Source organism: Carettochelys insculpta, chromosome 15 (genome assembly GCF_033958435.1).
Source record: "Carettochelys insculpta isolate YL-2023 chromosome 15, ASM3395843v1, whole genome shotgun sequence".
NCBI classification, from domain to species: domain Eukaryota; kingdom Metazoa; phylum Chordata; order Testudines; family Carettochelyidae; genus Carettochelys; species Carettochelys insculpta.
In genome coordinates, this window is record NC_134151.1 from 31,709,474 (window position 1) to 31,735,317 (window position 25,844).

General features: G+C 51.3%; 1 protein-coding gene across 6 annotated transcripts in view; it reads right to left on the reverse strand.

The window, feature by feature from the left end:
* The window catches only part of FLT4 (fms related receptor tyrosine kinase 4), a 114,572-nt gene extending 88,984 nt beyond the window's left edge, over positions 1-25,588 (reverse strand). For all 6 annotated transcript variants that reach the window (XM_075009456.1, XM_075009452.1, XM_075009453.1 and 3 more), the window contains exon 1: positions 25,409-25,588. In XM_075009456.1, coding sequence (XP_074865557.1) covers positions 25,409-25,466 — 58 coding nt within the window. In that variant the 5' untranslated portion in view covers positions 25,467-25,588. The remainder of the gene's footprint in view (positions 1-25,408) is intronic.
* Positions 25,589-25,844: the final 256 nt, after the last annotated feature.

Here is a 25,844-nt window from a genome sequence, read left to right on the forward strand (position 1 = left end):
GCACAACATGTGAGTGAGAGGCCTGAAGGGGCCTCCTGGGTGTGTGGATCTGGGGCAGCTTGAGGGACAAGGCTGCTCTTAGGAGCTTTTGAGAAGGACTAAGTTTGTTGCACTCCTCTGTGACTCAGGTATTTGAAGGAAAGGCTGTGGCAAGACCTAGTGGACAGAGGTGCGCGGAGGCCAGGACGGGAGTGGTTCATTCATGGCACAGCCACTGACTTGCTCAGAGACCATAGGTCTCTCTGTGCCTCATGCAGAAATGGGAACGGCATTTATCTGCCTCCTAGAGGGAGGCAGGTGAGGTGCTTTCGGGTGCTCAGAAGGACGCTGCTAAGGGGTAACGTTATTAGCATCAGCCCTATTAAAGACTCCTGTCCATCTGAGGGTACCACCAGGCCCTAGGGTGCTGAGGACTTTGCTCTGGGTCATGCAGTGTCTTGCCTAGTGCTTAAGAACTTGGACACACCTTGGCACAAGCTTGCCACTTCTGCCAGGCCTTCATGCCCCAGGTCTGGTTCTGGGAGAGAAGCGATGGGAAGCAGTGGGGGGGAGCCCTACAGGATAAGCTTCTGGACTTCCAGCATCCTTACTTTGCTTCGGGAACAGCCTCAGTTCCCCTGGGCACTGACTGTTTATCTGTTGCCCTCTCCCCCCTTTGCAGGAAGCTGTATCTCACCACCCCCTGGCTTGCTCCAGGCTGATTTCCTGCCCTCTCCTGCCAGGTTTACCCTGCTTTTTCCTCCCCTCCCCCTTCCACTACGGCTGTCAGGCCATGTTTGCATTTCTGTCTCCTCTAGCCTTTCCTTTCCCCACCCGCAGACCCCCTCCCTTTCCCCACTCACTGGCTCTTCCATCCCCCCAGAGAGGAGATGTCCTGAGCCAAAGTTAGTCTCTCTCGGGCAGCCGCATGTCCGGCCTAGGGCAGTGGGTCAGCCAGGGCCACCCTGCAGACCTCCTTTCAGATCTGTGCTGTCAGCAGCTGCTCCAGCTCCTGGGGCACGAGGATGTTTGCTGCTCTTGGTCGGGGAGGGATGCTCCCTGCCCATCTGAGGGAGCACGTTTCCCTTCAGGCCAGCCAGCAAATAGCTGTTGGCCCACCCTTCGCTTGTTGGCAAGGGGCTGGCCAGACGCTCTTTGTTTGGTCCCCAATTCTCTCAATTGCTTTGGGATCGTTGGCTGCCCACTCCTCGCCAGAGAATGATTTCCTGTCTTTGAGACAGAGGATGCGCCAACCATCTGTGTGTTTTATTTCCTCATAAAATGCCCAGGACTGCTTCCTCTGCTGAGCAAAGCTTGGGCTTTTAGTGGGAGGCAGGCTGGAGAGATGGGGGTGGGCTGAGGAGGACAAGGCCCGTCAGACAAGAGTTGAGGTGGACCTTGCTTTGATCAGTAAATTCATTCTTTAAGGGGCAAAAAAGGAGCTCTTCAAAATCTGATTGGAGTCTGCAGCAGCTTCCAGTGCTAGACTGGGCCCTTCAAAGTCCGAGACAAGCTCAAGGACATCTTAGGAGCATGGAGTAGATGTTTTCTCCCAATTCACATCCATTGCCAGCCTCGCGGATGCAGCTGTCATTGGTCACGTGGTTGAACCTTGCCAATCAACTGAAAATTACCCTTCCGCATCCTCAGACCTGAAAGATTTCCTCTCTGGTCCCTTGTCCTTTCTGTCTCTTGCAGTCTGGCAAGGGTACCATTTTACACCTCACTACGTTCTGAGTGGTTCTAAAAACTGTGGGGCCCAGCTGGCTGAGTGGATTGCAATGGAAAATGGTCCATTTTGCTTGCAGTTCCCTAGCCACATACTGGGAACGATCAGTGGATCCGGTAGCTGACTGATGACCTGTGTGAATTAGTTGTTCTAAGTCCAGTTCCGAGCAGACAAGTATCTGGGTCACAAAAGACACCATCATAATTGGTGCTACTTGGTCCTCTCAGCAGAGACCAAGATTGGGATTGGGCACAAAGACCGAACAACGGCGATCCCTCTGAGGCAGAGCTGAAGGGAAATTTCCATGTGACCTAGGACACGCTGGTGGGATGGCTTGTGGGCAGAGGTGGGAAAAGTACTCAAAAAGTTACTTGAGTAAAAGTGCAGCTGCTTTCACTTCTGGATACTTGAATACAGTCACAATATGCTAGGTGTGCATGTACTTTTACTCAAGCAGTTTTCTAGAGGGATACCAGCGACTTGTACTTAAGTACACCCCCTGCAGCTGTACTTTTACTCAAGTAACTTTTTGAGTACTTTTCTCACCTCTGCTTGGGGAAAGCCTGGACAGCCCTTACTCATGGTAAATCTGTGCTGTGACTTACTGATTAGGCCCATGCCGGTCATGAGCAAATTGAAAACCAGATGTGCTCCAGTGCTGAGAAATATAATATTGAGGACTGATGGGTCAACTCAGGAGGTCAGGCTGGGCCTTTAGCTGGACGGACACAACTCTTGGTGACTTCACCAGGGTGAATGCAGCCAAGGATAAGCAGCAGCAATAGTAAAGAAGCGGGTAGAGACCTGGGATGGGTGCTAGGGGGTGGTGAGTGTAAAGAAGGGATCAGAAAGACAAAAAGATGGGGAAGGATGGTCTATAAGTTAAGGTGATAGCTTTGAATTTGGAAAACCCTTGGGTCGATTCTCTGCTTTGTCAGGGTAACCCAAGACAGGTCGTGTAGCCTCTGTACCTCTGCATGGCCAGTGGAGTAACAGCAATATCTTACTTCACAGCAAGCCTGATGGTGGGAGTAAGGAGGTAAAGGGGGCAGATGCCTTGGGGTCCAGTGACTCCAAAGGACATGGGGTTCCTGGCCACTGCTACCAGGGTGGTTGAGCCTCGGGCCTTTTAAATCGCTGCTGGAGTGCTGCATGGTACACTCTGGGTAGGGCTGGAGGAGAGAGGGGCTGCCCCCAACTGTGCCCCTCCTGCTCAAAGCTCTGCCACTTCTGGGAGCATGGACATGTCCACCCTGACCTCTGCCCCCTTGCTGAGGGGCCAGGTAATTCTGTTAGCCCCAAGTTCACAGGAGGTTGGGTGGGTAAACATGCTAAAAGATTATGAGATGGTGGTCATATAAGAAGATTAGATAGAATGGGAGAAGACTGGAGACTGGGGTGAGGTGGGGTGGGAAGAAATCAGACAAGGAAAGGAGAAACCTTGCTGCTCCTAATGAATGGTAATATAGAGCAGAATAAAGGGGCTTGTTACAGAGACCACCTGATGTGACAGAGCTGTGGGAGGTGCTGATGATTCTAGAACCCACGGAGAGAGTTTTCCAAGCAACGAGCTGACAACAAGAGCAGATTTTTACTTACTTGGAGATCAAGGGCAGGTTTTTGAGAACACCAAATATACTCTTTGTAAATACAACTACAGGGCATTGTGTGTGTGGATGCACAAGCGGCTTACTGCGTGTCAGATCACACAAGCGTAGACATTCTTATGCAAGGGGCTCTCTCTCACACACACACACACACACGACTTGTTCTGTCCACTCAGAAGGAGGTGGCCTGTCAGCAAAGGCAGAAATATTAGTCACGCAAGTAGAATCTGCAGAAAGCAACCAATATCACGAGTGGCATCAGGTGAATGACAACTTCAGGTAAAAGAGGACAGGGTTCACATACAAATGGAAGGGGAGCAGGAGATTCCTGTGTTTGAATTAGAAGAACTGCTAGTAGGATCAAGTGGTAGATCACAGCAGTATGATCAGACCAATTGCCCATTCTAGCTGAGTAGCCTGTCTTCTAACAGGGACCAATTCTAGATGCGTCGGGTGGGAGTGTAATTATCAAGTGATCCATCCCCTGTTGTCCACTCCCAGAATGTAGCAGTCAGAGGCTTAGTCATCTTGTCTAATAGCCATTGAGGGATCTGTCCTCCCTGAACTTATCTAGCCTGATATGAAGCAGTAGAAGTGTCAAAAAAGAATTCCGACTCCCAGGGAAAGCACTGCACAATGGACTTGTGCTTTCTGAGACTTCTTGCCATCTCCCAAAGCCTCCTGTATTGACCAAATCTGGACCAGTGGCGTAACATGCTAATGCGGAGCCAATCGACTATCTCCCCTTTGGGATCTCGCTGAGGAACAAGTTTTACATGAGTGAATGGCAAGGAACTCATAGCACATAAGGTATCGGAAAGAGCCCTGGTTTATTTGCAGTGATGTAAACTGTCTTTTCTAGTCCATCTTCATAAAAGCCTTAATGCACAGATGCTGTTGTAAGGACTATTAGCCATATTCGGGACCAAACTGGGAGCTCTTACTCTGGTGAGTAACTGCTTTTGTTTCCAGAAGAACGGTGAAGTTTGCAAGATTACATACACACTTTCTCTTTGCCTCGAGGTATACGCCTGTGACAGCCGGCCAGGCATGATTTTATGAAGACACGGTATTATTATCAGCTCAGAGAACTACAGATTGAATGACAGCCAGGCAGTAACATTGCTATAGGTAAGGATGCATTTACCGCTTTACAGCTGTATAGATATCTGCACTAACATCCAAATAATAAACACTATGCAGAGATTAAATCCATTTCATACCTCTCAGGAGAAAAGATTTGGCTATCACAGCAAGATTCCTACAATCCAAGATCACGTGTGAACTGTGTTATCACAGCAAGGACCCAGAGCAAGCTGAAAACATGGTTGTTAAATAGCTTACAAGTTTGCAGACTGTTGCAAATATCTAAATTACTTTCTTTATTCACGCCGGTTGATTGTTGTTTTCATATTTAAAGTTATTTCCTCTACCAAGAAATTCGAACCAGGGAGCAGACACAACCAAACAATCGAGGGGAAGTGTTTACATATGCTAATGACTACCATTTAAGGAGCATATTTAATAGCTGAAAGATTGCCTAAAGAAACAGCATGCTGAGATGCTTTGGAAGGAAGAACAAGCTCGTTATCTACATAACTTTGGAGAACTGCTGCATAACTGCGTAAGCAAACATACATAGGGACATGACAAAGGTCGGTTGACCATGGTCACAATCTTTGAAGACAAAACAATACTTAGACACAAACTTACACACTGCACATGCCGCCTGCTCAGAACAAAAGGCCGTTAAACGTCCCAAAGTCTAAACAGCCAGACAGCAGCTGGGAATGGGCGACAGATCATTGCTTGATGATCACTTGTTCTGCCCGTTCCGTCTGGGGCACCTAGCGTTGGCCACTGTCAGAAGACAGGATGCTGGGCTAGATTGGCCTTTGGTCTGAGCCAGCGTGGCCGTTCTTATGGTGAAGCTTTGTGCCTCTCCATATGTAAAACTTCACTTGTGTTCCCTTTTCTTCCAGGCTGGGGGCAGGGCAGGAAGGCACAAATCCCCCCTCTGCCTGAACACGACAAGGAAGTGGGAGAGGGAAGTGGTAGAGACAGCCCTACCTGCGCACATCCAGGAATCCGACCTCCCGCAGGTGGCATTTAGGGAAGCTGGGTGGGCGGCAGGCTGCTTGGCTTAGGCACCAGGATGGCTGGTGGGAAAAGTGGGAGGATGGAACCTGCAAGTCTGAGGCAGCTGGGTGAGTGCGGGAATGTCCCGATTTGCTGGGCATGCAGGCAGAGAGGTGCCTGGGGTGGGTCCTAAGGCAGCAAGGGGGGGGTGTGCCCTGTGGCAGCAGAAGGAGGAGGAGCAGCAGCAAGAGACGAGGCAGAGGAACTGCCTGTCTCATGTCCATTTGTCAGGCACCCTGGTGCCCTCAGGCAGGTGGGCGGACTGACGGCAGACCAATCCAGCTGCCTTCCTGTGCATTCAGGCTGGCTGCAGGTGCATGCGAGGAGACAGGTTGGGCTCTGGGCCACTGGGGAGTGTTGTAAAATGTATTTGCTAAGAGCAAGGCCCCGCTGTGGCTGCGTGTGCAGGATGCGGTGGTGGGTGCATACAGAGGACACCGCTGGCACAGGGACGCGCCGAGTCCCACAGGGATTATTCCCCACAGACCTTATAGATTTCTTTTTGCAAAGATGTCACGAAGGCTGGGGAACCCCCGGCTCAGCAAAGAGATAAAGGGGGCTGGCTTGTCACACTGCTACCTCCCTGTTTCCAGTCTGAAGTCACTGCCATCTGATGGCTGGGCCGTGGCCTCAGTTAAACCATGAGTCAGGCTGCAATTCAGTTCCTGGTAATGGCTAAGCTTCTACATCCCAAACTGCTCCTTTGAGAACAGACACCAGTCACCTCAGCAACTGAGGGGAGAAAAAAATATCTAAGGTGGAATCCTGGCCTGGGCAAGTTAATGGAGAAATTCCCACTGATGTCAATAGGTCCAGGATTTTGTCCCTCCCTTCCAAACTCAGATTAAATGCCTGGATGTTGTACATTTCTAGCAGGGTGCCCCCTTTGGACGAACAACTCCACACTTGCTTGTGTCCAGGCCTGGGTATTAAATTACAATCCTTTTCACCCCCCGGTTCCCTGTCCCACCTCCTTGGTGGGAGAAGGCCGGCGTGAAGATTGTCCAGCTGACCTCCTGCTGGGCTTCACACGCGGCAAACTTCATGTACGCCTGCTGGGCTCTTTCCCACAGAGCGCATCCCTCATGGGAGGGAGAGCTATGGAAGTGGGTGCAGACCAAAGGAGACCTGTGTAGAAGGAATTCTTAAATGCAGTAGGGAAGAAAGGGGCACAGTGTAGGGGAAGGTGGGTAGCCATTGAAGCAGAGTGAAGGTTGTCTGGGGTCATAGAAAGGGATGACTGTTTATAATGAGCACATATTAGAACAAACCACTGATCTCTGCTTTAATTGCCTGTCTTCTTTTCTATCTCATCACCATCCCGAAGAGCATCCTCACAGCCTCAGCAGTGAGGGCCGGGGCTGAATGGATGTGGATGGAGAAGAACTCAGAGAGAGAGAGAGAGAGAGAGATGAGAGATCTTCCGTTCGGGTCAGGACTGAGGTGGCTTTTGGGGCTGGAGTAAAACTTGCACTATTAGAACCATAGAGCACTAGGACTGAAAGGGACCTCAAGAGGTCATTGAGTCTGGTCTCCCGCCCTCATGGCAGGACCAAGAACCGACTAGACCATCTCTGATAGGTATCTATCTAACCAGCTCTTACATACAGGGATGGAGATTCCACAACATCCGTAGGCAATTTATTCCAGTGTTTAACCATCCTGACAGTTAGGAAGTTTTTCCTAATGTCCAGCCTAAACCTCCTTTGCTGCCATTCAAGTCCATTGCTCCTTGTCCTGTCCTCAGAGGCCAAGGAGAACAATTTTTATCCTTCCTCTGTGACGCTCGTTTAAGTACTTGTAAACCACTACCATGTCCCCTCTCCATCTTCTCTTTCCTAAACCAAACAAGACCAATTTGTTCAGCCTTCCCTCATAGCTCATGTTCTCCAGAGCTTTAATCATTCTTGTTGCTCTTGAAGTCTGTGTTGTGCCAGCTCCGTGCATGGAGTCTGTGCTGTCTGCCCTTCGCCTCCACTAGCGTCTCCTCAGAGTATTTTCTTTAAGGTATCCTTGTGCTGGCGGAGAACGGGAGATGCCTCAATCATCTTCGCTGGGATCACAGCAGCACCTTGGGTGCAATCCCCTGGAGAAGCTCATTAAGCATCGGGGACAGTCGGGGCACATGTGAGGAAGTGGCTTAGACCCCGGAGGCAGGAGAAGGAAGCTGATACAGTGCGTGGCGGCAAGGGGAGCGATTGCCCTCACTACACATGACCAGGCTGAATCTCTCCTGCGTCAGTGACTTGGTTATAGAAGAATGTCACCTCTTCCAGCTCCCGCTCGGTGTGTCTGATTGCAGACGTAACTTTCCACACTTGAGCTGGTCTCTCGAGTTCACAGGGGCCGCATTTACTATTGCTCGTGCTACCTTTTGTGCTAGGAAGGGTTTTCTTTCTCTCGGGGCAACAGAGCGGTGATGGGTCTTATGCCTTCCATTCGCAGCAATAAGCACTAAGCAGCAACTCTGGCTTTTACCTACAATATAGACAGGCTGGTATTCCGCCCCCCACCCCTGTAAAAATAGTTTCTGATGCTCCCCCTTACCCAGCCCTCTCCCACTGATGAATTCGTGGAAATGCCACCCAGCTCTTGCTATTGCTACAGAGCGGGAGGATTAATGCCTGCTGTCAGCACAACACTCTATTTGTCTAAGTGGCGGGTGGAGTAGGGAGGGGAGGAGAGGGCCAATTCTGCAAGCACAGGCCTTGTCCTGGTGCCTGTCACCGCCGAGCAAAGTCAGGAGCAAGCCACTTGGAAGTCACTTTCACTTGGCAACGTCTGTTTGGTGAAATCCAAGCGCTACAACGGGCCTTGTTCTAAAATACTGGTGGCGGGGGGGCGGAGGATGGGGAGAAAAATGTTACTGACCGAGTTGTATTTCCCTCGATGGGAGATGTGGATGATTCCATAAGGATTTACTTCTGCTTTGTTCAGACCTGCTCTGGCTTCTGCTTGACTGTGGAGGATCAACAAGACCAGCTGTGAGGTCAATGGATCCAGAGTGGATCATGTTAGACCCTCGGAGCGGGTCCTAAAATCCCTATTTAGGCTGAGTGGACGCATGCACGTGCACAAACAAAGGACTGGCACGAGAGACTGTTTTCTGAATCGGTAAAGGACTGATTAGTCCATGAATGAAATAGGTGACATGCTTCTGCCCTAGCACAGGATGTGAATTCAGGCAAGGAGCTACCCTTGCAAAGAAATCTTAGACTCTGAGCCACCCCACCAGACCCTAACTATCCTCCTCAGCCTGCTCGCTTGCCAGAAAACTAGCTGTAATGAAGGCAGATACGAAATTCAACTTCAGCAGCCAGTTTAGAATAATATTCTTAGTCCTTCCCATATGTTCTACACACCAAGAACCTCTGCCTGACTCCCAAGGCCACAAGAAAATTTTACATGCCTACTTTCTGGGTTTCCTTATTATATAGCATCATCATACGCATGGTATTCGCCAGACAATTAAGTCAGACAGCTCTAACCACATATCCATTCTTTTGTTGGCTCAAGGTGAACAGCAATAAATCACTTTTAAACCCAAGCAGGAGTGACTCCAGAGACAGGAACTGGGGTGATTAAATCAGTTTATAAACACATCATTAGTTACGTTCGTGGGCAGCAAGGCCTCTCCTTCCCATACATCGTTCAGATGAATACAATGCCACTGGATTGCTATAACCACCTCCCAGCCTACGATCTTGGAGCTTTCCACAAACACTGACGAGCTGCAGCTCCTGGCACTCCTGGGGAGTAGGTGTTACTGTTCACACAAGAGAAACATCCTACTTCATGAGTGGCTGAGACCTTTCTCCAGATGAATTATCAAGTTTCTGGTATTTACCTCCTGAGAGAGGAAGACTAAGGTAGGAAGGAGCGTTGCCCAATGGGATCACATGTGCAAACAACACCCCAAGATCCAGTAAATGAATAATGGATTTTTCTGTGGATCTCACTTCCCTTGCTCCTATATAATCATATTTTTAAGGCAGGAGGGGGAAGACTCTTGTCTGTTTATTCAGTTGTATGGAATCACGTACTAGCTCTTTGGAACGACAATGAACACAAATTACAGCTCATGTATTGACTCCTCGTTTTAGTGAATATCAAGATCTATTATTCTTCAAGGAAACAACCAACTTAAGCTTCACATTGATCAATATTTGCTTTTCAGGTCAATACAGCTTGAAATCGAAGTTACGGATGGGGAAACTGAGTCACAGAAAGACTAAGTGACAAAGGTCACAGACTTAGTAGTACACATAGAAACAGAAACCAGGAGTCCTGCCTTCCAGTCCCTCACTTAATGCTAGAAGACTCACCATCCTCTCTTGTGGGGACTTCAAAGTGTAGCATGCACACCTGCAGACCATTGGGTAAGCATGTTGTGTCAGTGTATCTTTCATATGCTGGGAGCCTTACATAGAGTCTGGGGCGTAAACTAACCCTCCATACCTCCTACAGGCTGTTTAAGGGCTATGAGGTCTTTGGCAGACCTCATTTGTCCCAAGTAGGCCCTGTGTGCCCTGTACAAACTTTCTAAGGCCCAGGAGTCCTTGATACCCTTCAAGGTCCTTCAGGGACTTATGAATCTCTTGATGTGCCCTTCACAAGCCATCTGATTCATAGGATGACTCTATGCATCTATGACAGGCCCTGCAGGGTCCACAAGAAAAAAGCACTAGGCCTTCCAGAAGGGCATCCAGTAGCAAATGCACTGATTGCTTGAATCACTGGCATTGGTGGAAAGCCACCCCTGAAATAAAGACAGCACTTATAAAAAGCTGCAGAGTGACGCTCTTTGGAGGCCCAGCATCTGGTGTACGTATCCGAACTGCACTCTGGCTAACTTAGGATGTGTGATGTGGGAAAGATGTTATGTGCTTGTGGATGCTATATGGTCTCCATAAATAACCCTAATAGCAAAGGGCAAGTCCAAAAGTCCTTACTCCAGTTTATTTGGGCAAACTCCTCTTGAAATCATTAAAGTTTTAACCTGAGTACAGATGAAGGACTGCAGGATTTGGTCCAATTACAAAAGATTTCCTTCCTTAATATGGCGCTCACTCTGCATGATGCTGCTAAGCCCTATTCTCTGCTGCCCACGTCTTTGGTGACCTGGGACACTAGCTATTTTGGTTTGCTTTGCTCTCTGTCATTGTTCCATCTGTGGGATGAGATGCCCATCCCTTCCTGCAGCTGCTAGTTGCCACAGTGGAAGTGAGGCAAGCTTCTGACCTTCAGCAAGGAAAAAGGTGTGCACCAGTCTAAATTGCAACATACCAGGTGGACATTACAACCCTCCCATGATGTGAAAGCCTGGGTCATGTGGATTATTCACAGGAAGTGTGTAAATGTATATAGCGGAGAAATAAACCATCCCAATGGAAATACGACTGTGCATAGTTATAACGAATGGCTCAGGCCAGCCACACTACAGGAGATGACAGTATAAGCAGTGTGAAACCAGAAATTGATTTGGTGCTTTGTGCTTATTTGTCTGCTCTCTGGAGACCTGCAAAAGGTGTGGCTTCCCTGGTGTGACACTTGTTTGAATGTATGTGATGGTTTCAAAACATTGTTCTATGGAAAGATCATAGGTCTCTGGGAGTGCTTGATTTGGAGCACTCACATTTCAGATATGTTTAGGTAGAACTGGCAAGGGACATCACGTGCTGTTGTTTCCAGTTCTGATCAGATTTGGATGCATGTGACTTGGAAATTCTCTTTATATGAATCTGGGTGTCAGTGACACCTGAATGCACCATTGTTCATGGCAAGTGAACACAGAAAGCACCTGAAGCTAGCTGAAGTGCTGATGTGCTGGAGCAGGATCAGCGGAGGGCAACAAAAATGATTAAGGGGCTGGAGCACATGACCTATGAGGAGAGGCTGAGGGATTTGGGCTTGTTTAGTTTACAGAAGAGAAGACTGAGGGGTGATTTAATAGCAGCCTTCAACTTCCTGAAGGGGAGCTCTAAAGAGGAGGGTGAGAAACTGTTCTCAGTGGTGTCAGATGGCAGCACAAGGAGTAATGGCCTGAAGTTGAAGAGGGAGAGGTGTAGGTTAGATATTAGGAAAAACTACTTCACCAGGAGGGTGGTGATGCACTGGAATGCGTTGCCTAGAGAGGTGATGAAACCTCCATCCCTTGAGGTTTTTAAGTCCTGGCTTGACAAGGTCCTGGCTGGGATGACTTAGTTGGGGTTGATCCTGCTTGAAGCAGGGGGCTGGACTAGATGACCCCCTGAGGTCCCTTTCAGCCCTTTGATTCTATGATTCTATGAAGTGAATTCAGTTAAAACTCCAGACAGACGTGCAAAGGAAATGGTGAGATAATACGAGCCCATGGCAATGAGTGCAGCATGGCAGCAGCCCAGGCCATGATCTGCCAGAGACTATTGAAAACGCTTCGTTAGATGCATGGGTGATCTTTCCACCCCACAGCTGGGCAGTGCATTTTCAGTAGCAAAGCCAGATCAAAGCTAGATCCTCCACATCTACACATACTGCAATCGCACCTCCTGATGGCAGCACAGACGTAATGTGTGAGTAACTCCACTGGAGCCAAGAGGACCACTCAGTCCCTGAAGTTAAGCGTGAGCTAGATAGACTTATGCAGCGCTGCAGCCATGTCAGTCCAGGATAGTCAAGAGACAATGGGTGAGGCGACATCTGTTATTGGACCGACTATGGTTGGTGAAACAGAGATTTCAAGACATATAGACCTCTTCCTCAGGGTGGGTCACAGCTAAAGGCACGAGTCAACAGATAGTTCAGTGTAAGTAGTGCTAAAATCAAACTCTCTGTTGACTCGTGCATTTACCTCTGACACCCAGAGGGCCTTGCCCAGACCAGAAGAAGAGCTCAGCATAAGCTCAAAAGATTCTCTCTCTTACCAACAGAAGTTGCTCCAATAAAAACTATTACCTCCTCTGCCTCACCTCTCTCGATAGATGTGTAGCATTTGCCCAATGCAAATAGAACACTTTGGCTGCGTCTACACGTGCACGCTACTTCGAAGTAGCGGCAGTAACTTCGAAATAGCGCCTGTCACGTCTACACGTGTTGGGCGCTATTTCGAAGTTGAAATCGACGTTAGGCGGCGAGACGTCGAAGTCGCTAACCCCATGAGGGGATGGGAATAGCGCCCTACTTCGACGTTCAACATCGAAGTAGGGACGTGTAGACGATCCGCGTCCCGCAACATCGAAATAGCGGGGTCCTCCATGGCGGCCATCAGCTGGGGGGTTGAGAGATACTCTCTCTCCAGCCCTTGCGGGGCTCTGTGGTCACCGTGGGCAGCAGCCCTTAGCCCAGGGCTTCTGGCTGCTGCTGCTGCAGCTGGGGGTCCGTGCTGCATATACAGGGTCTGCAACTAGTTGTTGGCTCTGTGTATCTTGCACTGTTTAATGAAAGTGTGTCTGGGAGGGGCCCTTTAAGGGAGCGGCTTGCTGTTGAGTCCGCCCCGTGACCCTGTCTGCAGCTGTGCCTGGCTCCCTTATTTCGATGTGTGCTACTTTGGCGTGTAGACGTTCCCTCGCTGTGCCTATTTCGATGTTGGGCTGAGCAACGTCGAAGTTGAACATCGACGTTGCCAGCCCTGGAGGACGTGTAGACGTTATTCATCGAAATAGCCTATTTCGATGTCGCAACATCGAAATAAGCTATTTCGAAGTTGGGTGCACGTGTAGACATAGCCTTTGTTTGCAACAATTGCAAAAAAGTGTCCATTTATTTTGCTTTTGCCCTTACAAATCCCTCTCTCACTCTCTTCCCATTGTTTCCCTATATATCAATTGTAATGAAAAATGATAAATATCTCATTGGTGGGAGGGGAGCTTAAGACTATGCCTAAAGGTAGGATAAAAAGCTAAAGCTGAAATGTTTCTCCGCTGCTTTGGGCACTTTGATGTTTATGGCAGGGGTGCACAAAGTGGGGGGCGGGTCCCCTCGGGGGGGCCTGACATTTCATAAGGGGGACACAGCACAATCAGCTGCTGGGTCTTGGGCTCATCCAACTCATTAAAATTGTTGACAGATGTTACCGGTTTTAGGTTTGTGCATTCACATTTATATACTGATTAATAAAGGGAAACCTATGTAAAGTGCACATACAGGTGCCATTGTTGTTTCATAGCCCCCTGGTGCACAGACCTGCCCTTCCACTCCTCCCTCTTTACCCAGCTGCCATGGTCCATGTTACCCCTCTGCCCCCCACACCTCTGTTATCACTAGTGCTGAGGATGTGACAGCCAGGCCAGCTAGTGGAAAGGTCTGCCCAGTCCTGGATCCCAGGCAAGAGGCTCTGCTCCAGGACCTGCCCTCTCCTCCCGCAGTCGCCTGTCCATCAGTGCTCCACAGGGAGACATCATTGCCTCTCACCCTGGATTGCCTTTTTCCTCGGATCTGGTGGGGTTTAGGCATAGAGACACCCGAGCCTAAAGGGAGGGACTGACAGTGCCCTCCCTCCGTGCCCCCCGCAGGTGGAGTTTCTAAAACAGCCAATGAAAACACGGTGCGGCGGGCGGCCCGTGGTGCCCACTTCGCCCCTCCTGGATCGAAGGAAAGCTGCCTGTTCCCGGTGTGCTGCCCATCGTAAAGGGGTCCCTGAGCTGTTATCAGGCACTGACAGTTTCCGCCATCAGATTCCTCCTGTCCGTCAGGAAAGCTAAATAAGGCACATGGCTCAGGCGGCTGCAGGAAGAGGGGAAATGCAGGACATCCGGCCCAGCTGCCAATTTTTCCTTTCCCATGAACCACTGCTGACCTCCGCCACTCAGAACCTGGACGCAAGGCCTGGCATCAGGACCACTCATCTTCTCTTAACCCTTAGGAGGTTGGCCATGCTGACCAAGCTGACCTCGGCTGGGCCCCGCCCAGCGCAATGGGCAGTCCAGGCCTGCCGCCACGTTCCTCGGCTTAACCCCAGGAGGGATGGTGTGTTTATGTGCAAGACACGACATCAGTTGGTTTAGCACCACCATGGGAGCTGGAAACAAGGGCAGCCTGAGTCCAAGGCCCCAGCTGAGCTTCACTCAGGGAAGTGGGATCTCACAGGGCAACAATTTAACCCTTTTCAGCACCTACAAGCTGTGGGTTTGCATGGCAAGAAAGCAGAAGGAGGTCTTCTGCCCCAGGCGAGCCTTTCCCTACTTTACCTCCTTAGAGGAGGCGTTCTCCTAACTTTAACTCCTTTGCAGCTTCTTGTTTGTACACAAATACCGTGATGCTACAGGCTGAATGTCTCTCGTCCAGCACACTCAGGGCCTGACCGGTGCTGGACAAGAGAATTGGCCAGACTATGGGAGGTCAATATTGTTTAGCACATTGCCAACACTTCCATTGCTTACTGGGCCCTTAGAAGACATTGGCTACGTCTACGCTAGCCTCAGACCTCCGAAAGGGGCATGATAATGAACTTAATCTAAAGATGCTAATGAGGTGCTGCCATGAATGTGCAGTGCTTCATTAGCATAATAGCAGCCATAGTACTTTGAAGGTGCCACTTTTGACTGCACGTTGTCTACACGGGGTCCTTTTCGAAAGGACCACGCACACTTCCCCTAATAATAAGGGGATTTCAAAGTGTGTGGGGTCCTTCTGAAAAGGACCCCATGTAGACAAGCCACGCGTGATCGAAAGCAGCACTTTCAAAGTGCCGCAGGTGCCATTATGCTAATGAGGTGCTGCATATTCATGACAGCACCTCATTAAAATCTTTTGACTCGGTTCATTATCCTTCCCCTTTCGAAGTTCTGGGGCTAGTGTAGACATAGCCTTTGAGGGGTAAATTATAGCTAAATAACAGCACAGAACACTGACAGCCAGGACTGGTGGCTGGAAACAAACTTTATGGCATTGTGAGAAACTTGGCTACACCCACGATAAGTGGTCCTCCGGCTAACTAAACTCATGCCAGATTATGGATGTTTCTGGACGAGAGAGTGCCAGATTAGAGAAGTTCAACCTGCAGTTGACTCTGGTTCATTCTGAAGCTCTCAGGACCAGACTATATCTTTCCAGAAGTTAACATGAGTTCTGATCAGCCTGAGAATTGCCGCTCTAGGAAGGCAATCCCTCCTGTCTCTCCCCCGCCACCTCCGTCAGTTTGTGCTCTGTCAAAGCTCCAGCATAAAGCCCAGGAGGTTCAGATGTGTTCTATGATACGGTTTTTGCCTAGCTCTTATCTGCTGCCCTTCTCACGCATATCACCGTGGGTGGTTACAGACTTTCGCCACTCAGCACATTTTCATCACCAAAAGGGCAATTAGTTCACAACGCAGGGGTAGAGGAGAATGAAGATAAATTGCAATATTATTATTGTAACACAGAAGGGGAAACAGAGCGAGAGCCAAAACCAGAGGAGATTTTAAGCGTCAATGCTGCTTTAATTCAGGCCTTTTCCTGTTGCCCCCATCTGTACATTAAACCAACTTGGATTCATTAGCATCACATCCACATAGCTACCCATGATTTGCATCCCATCTCATGCATCGGTTCTGAACCGGGTGCATACAGGGAGGTCTTAGCTGGGGTATGTTACCCCTTCAAGAGGTCCAGGGGGAGGGGTGCTGCCAAAAACGGGACCAACAGCTGTAAGTAAGAAGGTGTAGCTTACAGGTCCAGTCAGTGTCTGTAATTTACTTTAGGTTCAAGTTTGTTCAAGTTACTCTCCATGCATGAAATCACGGGAGTCAATGGGAGTTATGCCAGTGTGGGGTCAGGTGACATCAGCACAGCCAGGATTTCACCCATTCCTGTATCACCACATGCATCACCTCTGAATTTAGCCCTATGCATTAAGTGACTTGGCAAAGGTCACTGATACACACCAGAGTCAGGCTCAGAACTCAAGCGTTCCTGCCTCCCAGCTGCTTTGATCTCTCGGCCAACCTCTCCCCGGTAAGGCTTATTACATTGCTTTAACAATGAGACGCTGCAAACGAGCAACGGCGCTTTACACCGAAAACAATCCTAACATTCAGACTCCAGAGGGGACACACCCCTGGGACCAACCAAACCTTCTACATTCACAACTTAAGCAGCAAAGGTCTGAGCTTGCCAGAGGCAATAAAACCGTGGGATTAATTTAACCAGTCGCTCGAGGTCAGTGCAGCTGCAGCTGCATTTCTTTGCTCATAAAGGAGATTTTATGATTCAAAATAAGGGCCAAGGGAAAACTTTGGCTCCTGCCCCCAAGAGCAGATCGTGCTGTGAAGTTTGCAGACACCACGTGCACAATTGCCTTCTGCTGAACATTATGACAGATGCTACCGTCCTTGTGGGGTTGTCTGAAGACGCTGCTGCAGTCAGTACCTTGCGCAGGGCCTGCGTGCTGCTCCCAGTGCAGTAGTGGGGCAGTCTAAGGAGCCTTCTGATTGGTTCTTCCCCCTTTCTGACATGGAGAGATTCCCAAAAGAGGCCTAGGAGCTGGGCACAGCCAACTCCCCAGGGGGGCTTTTGAAAGTCTGGCCCATGCATTCAGAAACAAATGGAACGAGGAGCAGATATTTGCTCTTTAGGCGCGGCAAGATCAGCCCCACACCTACTGGCTCGGACTGTCAGGTTCGCCCCAACCCCTCTTGTTGATCTCTGCTCACAGTGGACATCCTGCATAGGCTCACTCACCCCAGTGAGCTCAAACTGTGCTACTGCAGCAGCGGGCTCATCTGCAGGGCTGTGATCGTAGGAACCCCTCAGCCACGGGCTCTTGGTGGGTTTCCCTGTCAGTGGAATTTCAGGTAGGATTTTTCCAGCGATGGGCACATGCCATCGGGCTCTGACCATAGAGTCAGCCCCCCAGCAATCGCTGCTGTCTGTGCTCTAGAACAGACCCCAAAGTCTTTCGCAACTGAAAGAGGGTTGTGTAAAACTCCCCTTTGGAGGCTCCCTCTGAACTCAGCAAAGAGATCAGGGTGGGTTCCTGAGGCAGTCCTGTCCTCAGTCCCTGCAGGCAGAGCTGTGGTCTCAGGGTGAGCAGCAGTGGTCCTTGTAAGCTCAGCGCTCAGGCACCCAGGAGAGATTCAAATGCCACCCGGCTGATTAGCAGCATGCCCACAGCTTGCAGGCTGTGTTTCTGTTGGTGGTACATATGTGCAAATGCCTTGGCGCACATAACAAAATTTATTCCTCCCCAGATGGAAAAAAACTAGTGTGACCCCTGGCTAGCCCCCTTGCAGCCATTGCCTCCTTTCTTTTAGAAACAGCTTTGCAAAGGAACTCTGCTCTGAGAACGATAATTCCTGTCATCTGGATTGAAAAATGCTGGGTAAGGCTGCATTCTCCCTCTTGAGAGCCAGCCACAACCTGCACCATCCGCTCTGCACCAGGATCTTAGCTCTGGTATAACAGTCAGCTTCTTCTTGGGGGTCCCATGGAATTCAGTGCTCTTGTCTTCTGAGAGAAATTCCTGTGGGAAGCTGTAAAACCACAAACTTTCTACCCCTTCGCTTCTGCTAATCAGGGACACCTGGGTCTTCCCTGGCCAAGGGGCTCAGAAGTGAAAGAGGTACAACAGGGGATATGTGAATGCGCTGAGCTGTGATCTTGTGCCTGAAGCGGAGCCAAGCTTAGTTGGCACACAGATGGAAGTCCAGTCTTTCAAGAAATACCTTAGTGGTGCTGGTGACCCCCATAGGCAGATGTGGAAAAAGTACCCGAAAAGTTACCTGAGTAAAAGTGCTGCTGCTTTCACTTCTGGATACTTGAGTACAGTCAAGATGTGCTCTGTGTGTGTGTACTCAAGGAGTTCTCCAGAGGACACCGATGACTTGTACTTAAGTGCCCGCATCTCAGCAGCTGTACTTTTACTCAAGTAACTTTTTGAGCTCTTTTCCCATCTCTGCCCATAGACAGTTCTTCCCTATTAGCTGGTTAGGAGGAGTTGTGGCCTTCAGAAGTGACGTAAACATCAGGCCACAGACATGAAAGCCCCCGTGGCTGTTTTGGCCCGAGCGGGGGGCTTGCTCTGTGTTCTGGCTACACTCCCACTCAGTAACGCCATTTACCCATCTGCCATTCTCCTGCTCTTTGGAATGAACTGAGTCATGTCACATTGCCCGGTGTAAAGGTGCCTCCTCCACGGGGGCTGCCTGGCCATGAAAGTGGAGGTGATCGCTGTGTGATTTTTGAGGCTTGCAGTCTGGCACCTCTCTGCTGCTGAGCTCCAATTTTCCAGCTCCACCGACCCTCGTCTCCTAATGCTCCCTTGGGGAGCCTTCTTCCTTGCCTCCCTGCAGCAAGATGTGGGGCTGATGGTGCCTAATGAGCCCTGCCCGGTCAACTCCAACCACGGGGAACAGGTTGTGGTGGCGAAGAGGCCTGAGGATTGGCAATACCTCCCGGCCTGACGAGCTAAAGGCTATAAAGGCTGGGGAGGAGCCAGACATAGGCAGTGACGGAGAGCTCAGTCAGGGAGGGAGCTGGAGGCCTCCTGGATGAAGACTGACTCTGCCTGTGAGAGGAGAAGAGCCTGTGAATGCAGCCAATAGGTCAGCCCTGGTGGTGGGACAAGCTGACGTGAATAAGGACATGGGTGTTACATAAGAACATAAGAATGGCCATACTGGGTCAGACCAAAGGTCCGTCCAGCCCAGAATCCTGTCTGCCGACAGTGGACAGTGCCAGGTGCCTCACAGGGTGTGGACCAAACAAACAGAGACTAGGAACACCATTCCTTACCCATACTGGATAACAGCCATTAATGGACCTAACCGCCATGAATTTATCTGGCTCTTTTTAAAATCCTGTTATACTCTTGGCCTTCACTGCCTCCTCTGGCAAGGAGTTCCACAGGTTGACTGCATGCTGTAGGAAGATCTTCCTTTTTTTTTGTTTTAAACCTGCTGCCCATTAATTTCTCTTGGTGTCCTGTAGTTTTGTCTTGTTCACTTTCTCCACACCACCCACGATTTTATATAGTTCTGTCATATAGCCCCTTAGTCTCCTCTTTTCTAAGCTGAAAAGTCCTAATCTCTTTAACTTCTCTTCATAGGGGACTTGTTCCAAACCCCTCATCATTTTATTTGCCCTTTTCTAACACCAATATATACATTTTTGAGATGAGGAGACCACATCTCTACACAGTATTCAAGATGCAAGTGTACCATGGTTTTATATAAGGGCAATAAGATATTCTGTCTTATTCTTGATCCCTTTTTTAATAATTCCTAACATCCTGTTTGCTTTTTTGACTGCTGCGGCACACTGTGTGGATGGTTTCAGAGACTTATCCATAATGATTCCAAGATCTCTTTCCCGGTGAGTTGTAGCTAAGTTAGCCCCGCTCGTGGTGTATGTATAATTGGGGTTATTTTTTCCCCATCGTGCACTACTTTACATTTATCCACATTAAATTTTATTTGCCATTTTATCAGAGGGGTAGCTGAGTTAGTCTGTATCTTCAAAAACAACAAGAAATTCTGGGGCACCTTATAGACTAACAGATATTTTGGAGCATAAGCTTCGTGGGCAAAGACCTGCTTCATCAGATGCATGAGTTGTGGGAGGGGGGTGGATTCAGAAGAGGGTTTAAAGAGGGAGTCTCAGTCAAGTGGAGGGCCAGAGCGGACGAGGTGTATTCAGTCAGGGTGGATATGGCCCATTATCGGCAGTTCATGTGGAGTTGTGAACATCAAGAGAGGAGAAATCAAGTCAGTTCAGTCAGGGGGATGTGTGCCCCATTATCAGTAGCTAATCTGGAAGTGTGAACATCAAGGGCAAATTTTGCGAATTTGACTCCACCAACCAAGGACTGAACAGAGACTGGGGGTGGTTGGCCCATTACAAAAGCAGTTTCTCGTCTCTTGATGTTCACACCTCCACATTAGCTACTGATAATGGGCCACATCTCCCCCGACTGAATTGACTTAATTTCTCCTCTCTTGATGTTCACAACTCCACATTAACTGCTGGTAGTGGGCCACATCTCCGTGACTGAACAGACCTTGTCAGCTCTGGCCCTCCCCTTGACTGAGAAGCCCTCTTTAAATCCTCCTCTGAAACCACCCCCACTCATGCATCTGATGAAGCGGGTCTTTGCCTATGAAAGCTTATGCTCCAAAATACGTTTGTCTATTTGCCATTTTATTGCCCAGTCACTCAAGATCTCTCTGAGCCTGATTTGGGAGGGCTGGTGATGCACCCTGGTGCACTCCCTTATGCATGGAGCTCCTTCCTTCATCTTGAGCCCACTGATAGCACTCCCCGCAGAGCTAAATAAGGAGTTAATACATCAGTGGCTGAGGTTTGCGCTATTGGTTGCACATTCTTGGACCTTTGCATGAAGGATGTTATGGAAGCCTCTGGGAATCTTCCTCATGATAAATAAGTCTGGCTGCAGCTGCTTCATGCACAAGATGCTAATGGTGCAGCCACACTAATTAATAGTAACTAACCACACTCTGCCACACTAATGCCAAGGCTGGAATAGTTCTAGCAGTACCATCGTTGCAGCCAAATTCGAGGGATGGCTGAACATACTTGGAATCTGGTCCGTGACTTTGGTCAGAGTGAACAGCTCTGTTTCCGCCCATGTATCCTGAGCACTGCCGGGATGGGCAGATGCTCACATCCTAACATTCAGAAGATAAACCTTGAAATTCAATGAGCTGGCTAGACTGTCCAGGAATTCCCCACCTATGACTCAAGTGAACGGTCAGGTTGACCTTCCCCACAGCAGCCTGCAGGCTGGTCAAGCTCTTGGACGTTGAACTCCACAGAGCTCATCACACTGTCCAGACCAACTAACCCACTCAGAAGAGTGGGATGACAGTCCTATACAATTTCAACCACGCAATATCCATTGCCACAGGGAAATATGTGCCACTGCCCCTGATACTCTAACCTGCCACAGGAGAAATCCATCAGTGGCCAACCTACCACCTTATAACACACAACCTGGCTTCTGATTCAAAAGAACATTGAAGTGAGACTGGAGCACCTAGAGGTCCTAATCCACGAACTCTTCTACTCGTACACTCCCAGCCCCACCTTGGATACCTACCTCATTCAACACACTAGATCAATCAATTGGGTACCATAGTAACACGTGCGGGATATCGGCATGGATAGAACAGAATAGCTTGTGCATGTGCACCCAAAACGACTGTCCCCTCTTTAGGATATCGGAGGGGTAGCTGTGTTAGTCAGGATCTGTAACAGCAACGAAGGGTCCTGTGGCACCTTATAGACTAACAGAAAAGTTTTGAGCATGAGCTTTCGTGAGCACAGACTCACTATGCATCTGATGAAGTGAGTCTGTGCTCACGAAAGCTCATGCTCAAAACTTTTCTGTTAGTCTATAAGGTGCCACAGGACGCTTCGTTGCTCTTTAGGATAGGCCCCAGTTTCTAGGAGCATTTGCCCACAATTTGGAAGATGATGATGTTTGTCTAGAGGGGGCTAGTTGGGGCAGGATTTTGTGGACACTTCACACAGTTGTCCTTCACTCCAAGCTACACCTGTTCATTAGTAGGAATCCCAGCTGTTTCTATAAGGTCCTTCATACACAGATCCAAGAACAGGCAACCTAAGGTTCAAAGACCATGTGTTGTTCCTTGGTAGAGTTCCATGTTTCCTATGCAGATTTGCCTGCTTCTTGGCAATATTCTGTCCTTCTATAGCACTCGTTAGGTTCACAATGCTGTATGAACATTATTTAATTAAACCCACACATCACATCAGGCTTCACTGCACCAGAAACTCAACTTACCAAAGCCTTCAACATTCGGACAAGAGGTGAGAATGTTAGGAACAGCTATAAGACGCTTTAACAGTTGCCACCAAAAGAACTTAGTGAGTACTCCAGGAGCAGTGCCATGAACAGGCCACTGTGTCCCATACCCCACTAGCACCAGCCTGGTGTGCTCTAACCCAGCCACATACACTGGCACAATCTTTTCTGGTAGCACATCCCAATGCACGATACTCCTCACGCTGGTGTGGCTCCTTCCCTGCTATACTTCTGTGCTGCCCCTCATTTCTGAGTGTGCGTCAGCCCCGCTAACCTGCCATTAGCACACCCTTTATTACAGTCAATGCAAAGCGGTGATGATGAGTCATGAAGCGGAGTTTATGAAAATGGTTATTTATGGTCCAGAAATTGATCCTCTCTCATTTGAAGCTGCCTGGCTATTATTTACATTGTGGTCTCGCTTGGAGGTTGCACTGCTCATCGGAACTGTAGCAATTTGGGCAGTAAAAGCACAAGCCCAGCACTTGGCAGCGCCAGCCTCTGCCTGCTCCATCCCAGCCTTCCTGTCCCAGTGCTCATGCTGTCCTGGCAGTGCCAGCCTTGAGCCCCCTCTCTCTGGTTCCCTCATACCCGCTCTGGCTCAGCAGGACTCCACCGTGGCAGCACCAGGACAGCATGTTTTGTTCCTAAATATGTCCAGCAGTCGAGTGGCCTTCTCCCGCCAGAACATATCACACAACTGAGCTGGCCCTGACTGTTCCTCCTCCAGATACACCCGCCAGTCCCACCGCCATCACACCAGCACCTATTCCATGCCGAGCTCCGTTTGTTTCATTTCTAGATGCACCCCTGGGACCAGTCGCACCAGCCAGGACCAACGTCCCCTCCAACCTTTTCCTATCCTCGTGTGGAATACATTTTACATGCTCCAAGACGTGTGAATGAGCACCATCCGCAGAAATGTCAACCCTCGCTGAGTGACACTGGACTCTCACCTGAGTGGCCGCACAAGCTTACGGGGCCACCGACCAGGACCACCCACCACCCCAAGCAACCTAAGAGCCAGTGAGGGGCTCTGTTTTGGGGGAAGGTGGCACTGTGCCACCCTGGGTTTCTCTTTAGATCACTTAACAACCTGAGCTCAGCCTTTGGCCTTGGGACCAGGGAGGGAATCAGCTCTCTGCCCAGACACCCCCACCTGTTGCCCCCAGAGTGCTGGTCAGAGCCCACCAAGAGTGGGGCCCAGGGAGCGCTGGCCTGCAGAGGCCACACTGGAAGGGGTCTCATAATGTGCTTACAGAGCTAACTTCCTCCTCAGAATACGGCACAGACAGGAACCAATTAACGAATGACATTAGGGAAAATAAACAAACAAGCTGTCAGCCTGCTCTGCCGCGCCCAGGGCGTGAGACGGACAAAAGATGGGACAGGGCAACCCCAGCCCTCTCCCCTGTAATAGAGCCATGACATTCCCGAGTGGGTCAGTGCTGGGGTACAGACTAGCCACAGCACCCACCATGTGCCTGCTGGGGCCGAGGGAAGGGGAGAACGGGGCCAGGCACTTGACAAGACCAGTGAAATGAGGGCCCGTGTCCCACAGAGAGGGGCAGCGCAGGGCCCCAGGGGTCAGCCATAGGAAAGACCCAGCTGGGCCCACCCACTCCACAGCTTGGGGCCAGGGTAAGTTTGTTCTTCGCTGCAGGCGGGTGTACCGCAGGCGGCTGAGGCAGGGCTGGCGGAGAGGGATCCCTCACCTGGGAGCGCCCTCTGCTGGCAGGCCAGGGACAGACTCGTTCTCCTGGCCAGGGTTTGACTCACAAGTGGGAAGTCAAAAGCAAAAGGTATAGGGAGCAGGGTATAAGCAGACCGTGGGGGGTGAAGGGGAGCAGGGGTGAGGGGCAGACACCAGGGTAGTGCTGGGGGGAAACAGAGGTCAGAGGGCGATGGGGAGCAGAGGAGGGGAGCAGACAGTGGGGGGAGGGCAGCAGACTGATGGAGCAATGTGGAATGTGGGGGCAGAGGGCAGGGAGTGATCTGGATGGGGGGACAGTGGTCAGAAGGGGATGGGGAGCATGGCAAACACTGGGGTGATGGGGGCAGGGGAGGGTAGCAGACTGATGGGGGGATCATGGGCAGTGGGGGGGGCAGCAGTATCCAACCACCAGGGGAAGATGGGGCACAGGGGGGCAGACATCGGGGGTGATGGTGAGCCGGGGGCAGACACTGCGGCTGACGGAGAGGCAAATTGATGGGGGAATCACAGGCAGGTGGTTCCTGGTGGGTAGCAGACTGCCAGGGGGTGAAGGGGGGCAGACACTGGGGGGTGAGGGGGGCGGCAGGGTGATGGGGGTCCATGGGCGGGTAGCAGACTGCCAGGGGGTGATGGAGAGCAGAACTGGGAGTGAGGGGGTGGCAGATTTGTGGGGGTCCATGGGTGGGGGAGTGGCTCGGGGGGTAGCAGACCACCGGGGGGTGACGGGGAGCAGGGTGTGGAACTGGGGGTGAGGGGGGAGACACCGGGGGTGAGGGGGCGGCAGATTGATGGGGTCCATGGGTGTGGGGGTGGCTTGGGGGGTAGCAGACCACCGGGGGGTGACAGGGAGCAGGGTGTGGAACTGGGGGTGAGGGGGGAGACACTGGGGGTGAGGGGGCGGTAGATTGATGGGGTCCATGGGTGTGGGGGTGGCTTGGGGGGTAGCAGACCACCGGGGGGTGACGGGGAGCAGGGTGTGGAACTGGGGGTGAGGGGGGAGACACTGGGAGTGAGGGGGTGGCAGATTTGTGGGGGTCCATGGGTGTGGGGGTGGCTCGGGGGGTAGCAGACCACCGGGGGGTGACGGGGAGCAGGGTGTGGAACTGGGGGTGAGGGGGGAGACACTGGGGGTGAGGGGGCGGCAGATTGATGGGGTCCATGGGTGTGGGGGTGGCTTGGGGGGTAGCAGACCACCGGGGGGTGACAGGGAGCAGGCTGTGGAACTGGGGGTGAGGGGGGAGACACCGGGGGTGAGGGGGCGGCAGATTGATGGGGTCCATGGGTGGGGGGTGGCTCGGGGGGTAGCCGGGAGCGGGGGCGGACCCTGGGGGCGAGGGGGCGGCAGGGTGATGGGGGTCCATGGGCGGGGTGGTCCGAGGGGTGACGGGGAGCGGCGGTGGCTCGGGGGCAGCGGACCCCAAGCTGCGAGGGGAGCTGGGCTCTCCGGCGGGGGCGCGCCCCGGGCGCAGAGCGGAGCCGGGCTCCGGCCCCGGGCGCCTCACCTGCCTCGGAGACGATCCGGATCCAGAGCCAGAGGGACAAGGTACAAACTCTCTTCATTTCCAGCGCTCGCGCCGGGCAGGCGGCGCCGGGACGCGGTCGGGAGGCGGGAGCCGGGTCCCCTCTCCCCGGGCCCGGGCAGGTCCGCGCTGGCGGCGGCTTCAGGCGCGGAGCCCCGCGGAGCTGTGCGGCCGCCGCGCGCTGGCTGCAGGCGCTGGCCCCGGGCGCGGGGGAGGATCGGGCCCCGCTTCCTTTTCCTTCCTCCGCTCCTGCCAGCGGCCGGCGGCGTGTGCACGGGGCAGGGCGGGGGTGGGCGGAGGGGCGGGGGGTGTGGGGCGGGAGGGGAGGGTTAGGGAACAGCGGGGGTGCTGGGCAGCGGGGAGGGGCAGGGTGGGGTGATGGGCAGCAGGGGCCATGGGGAGGGGCTGGGAAGGATGG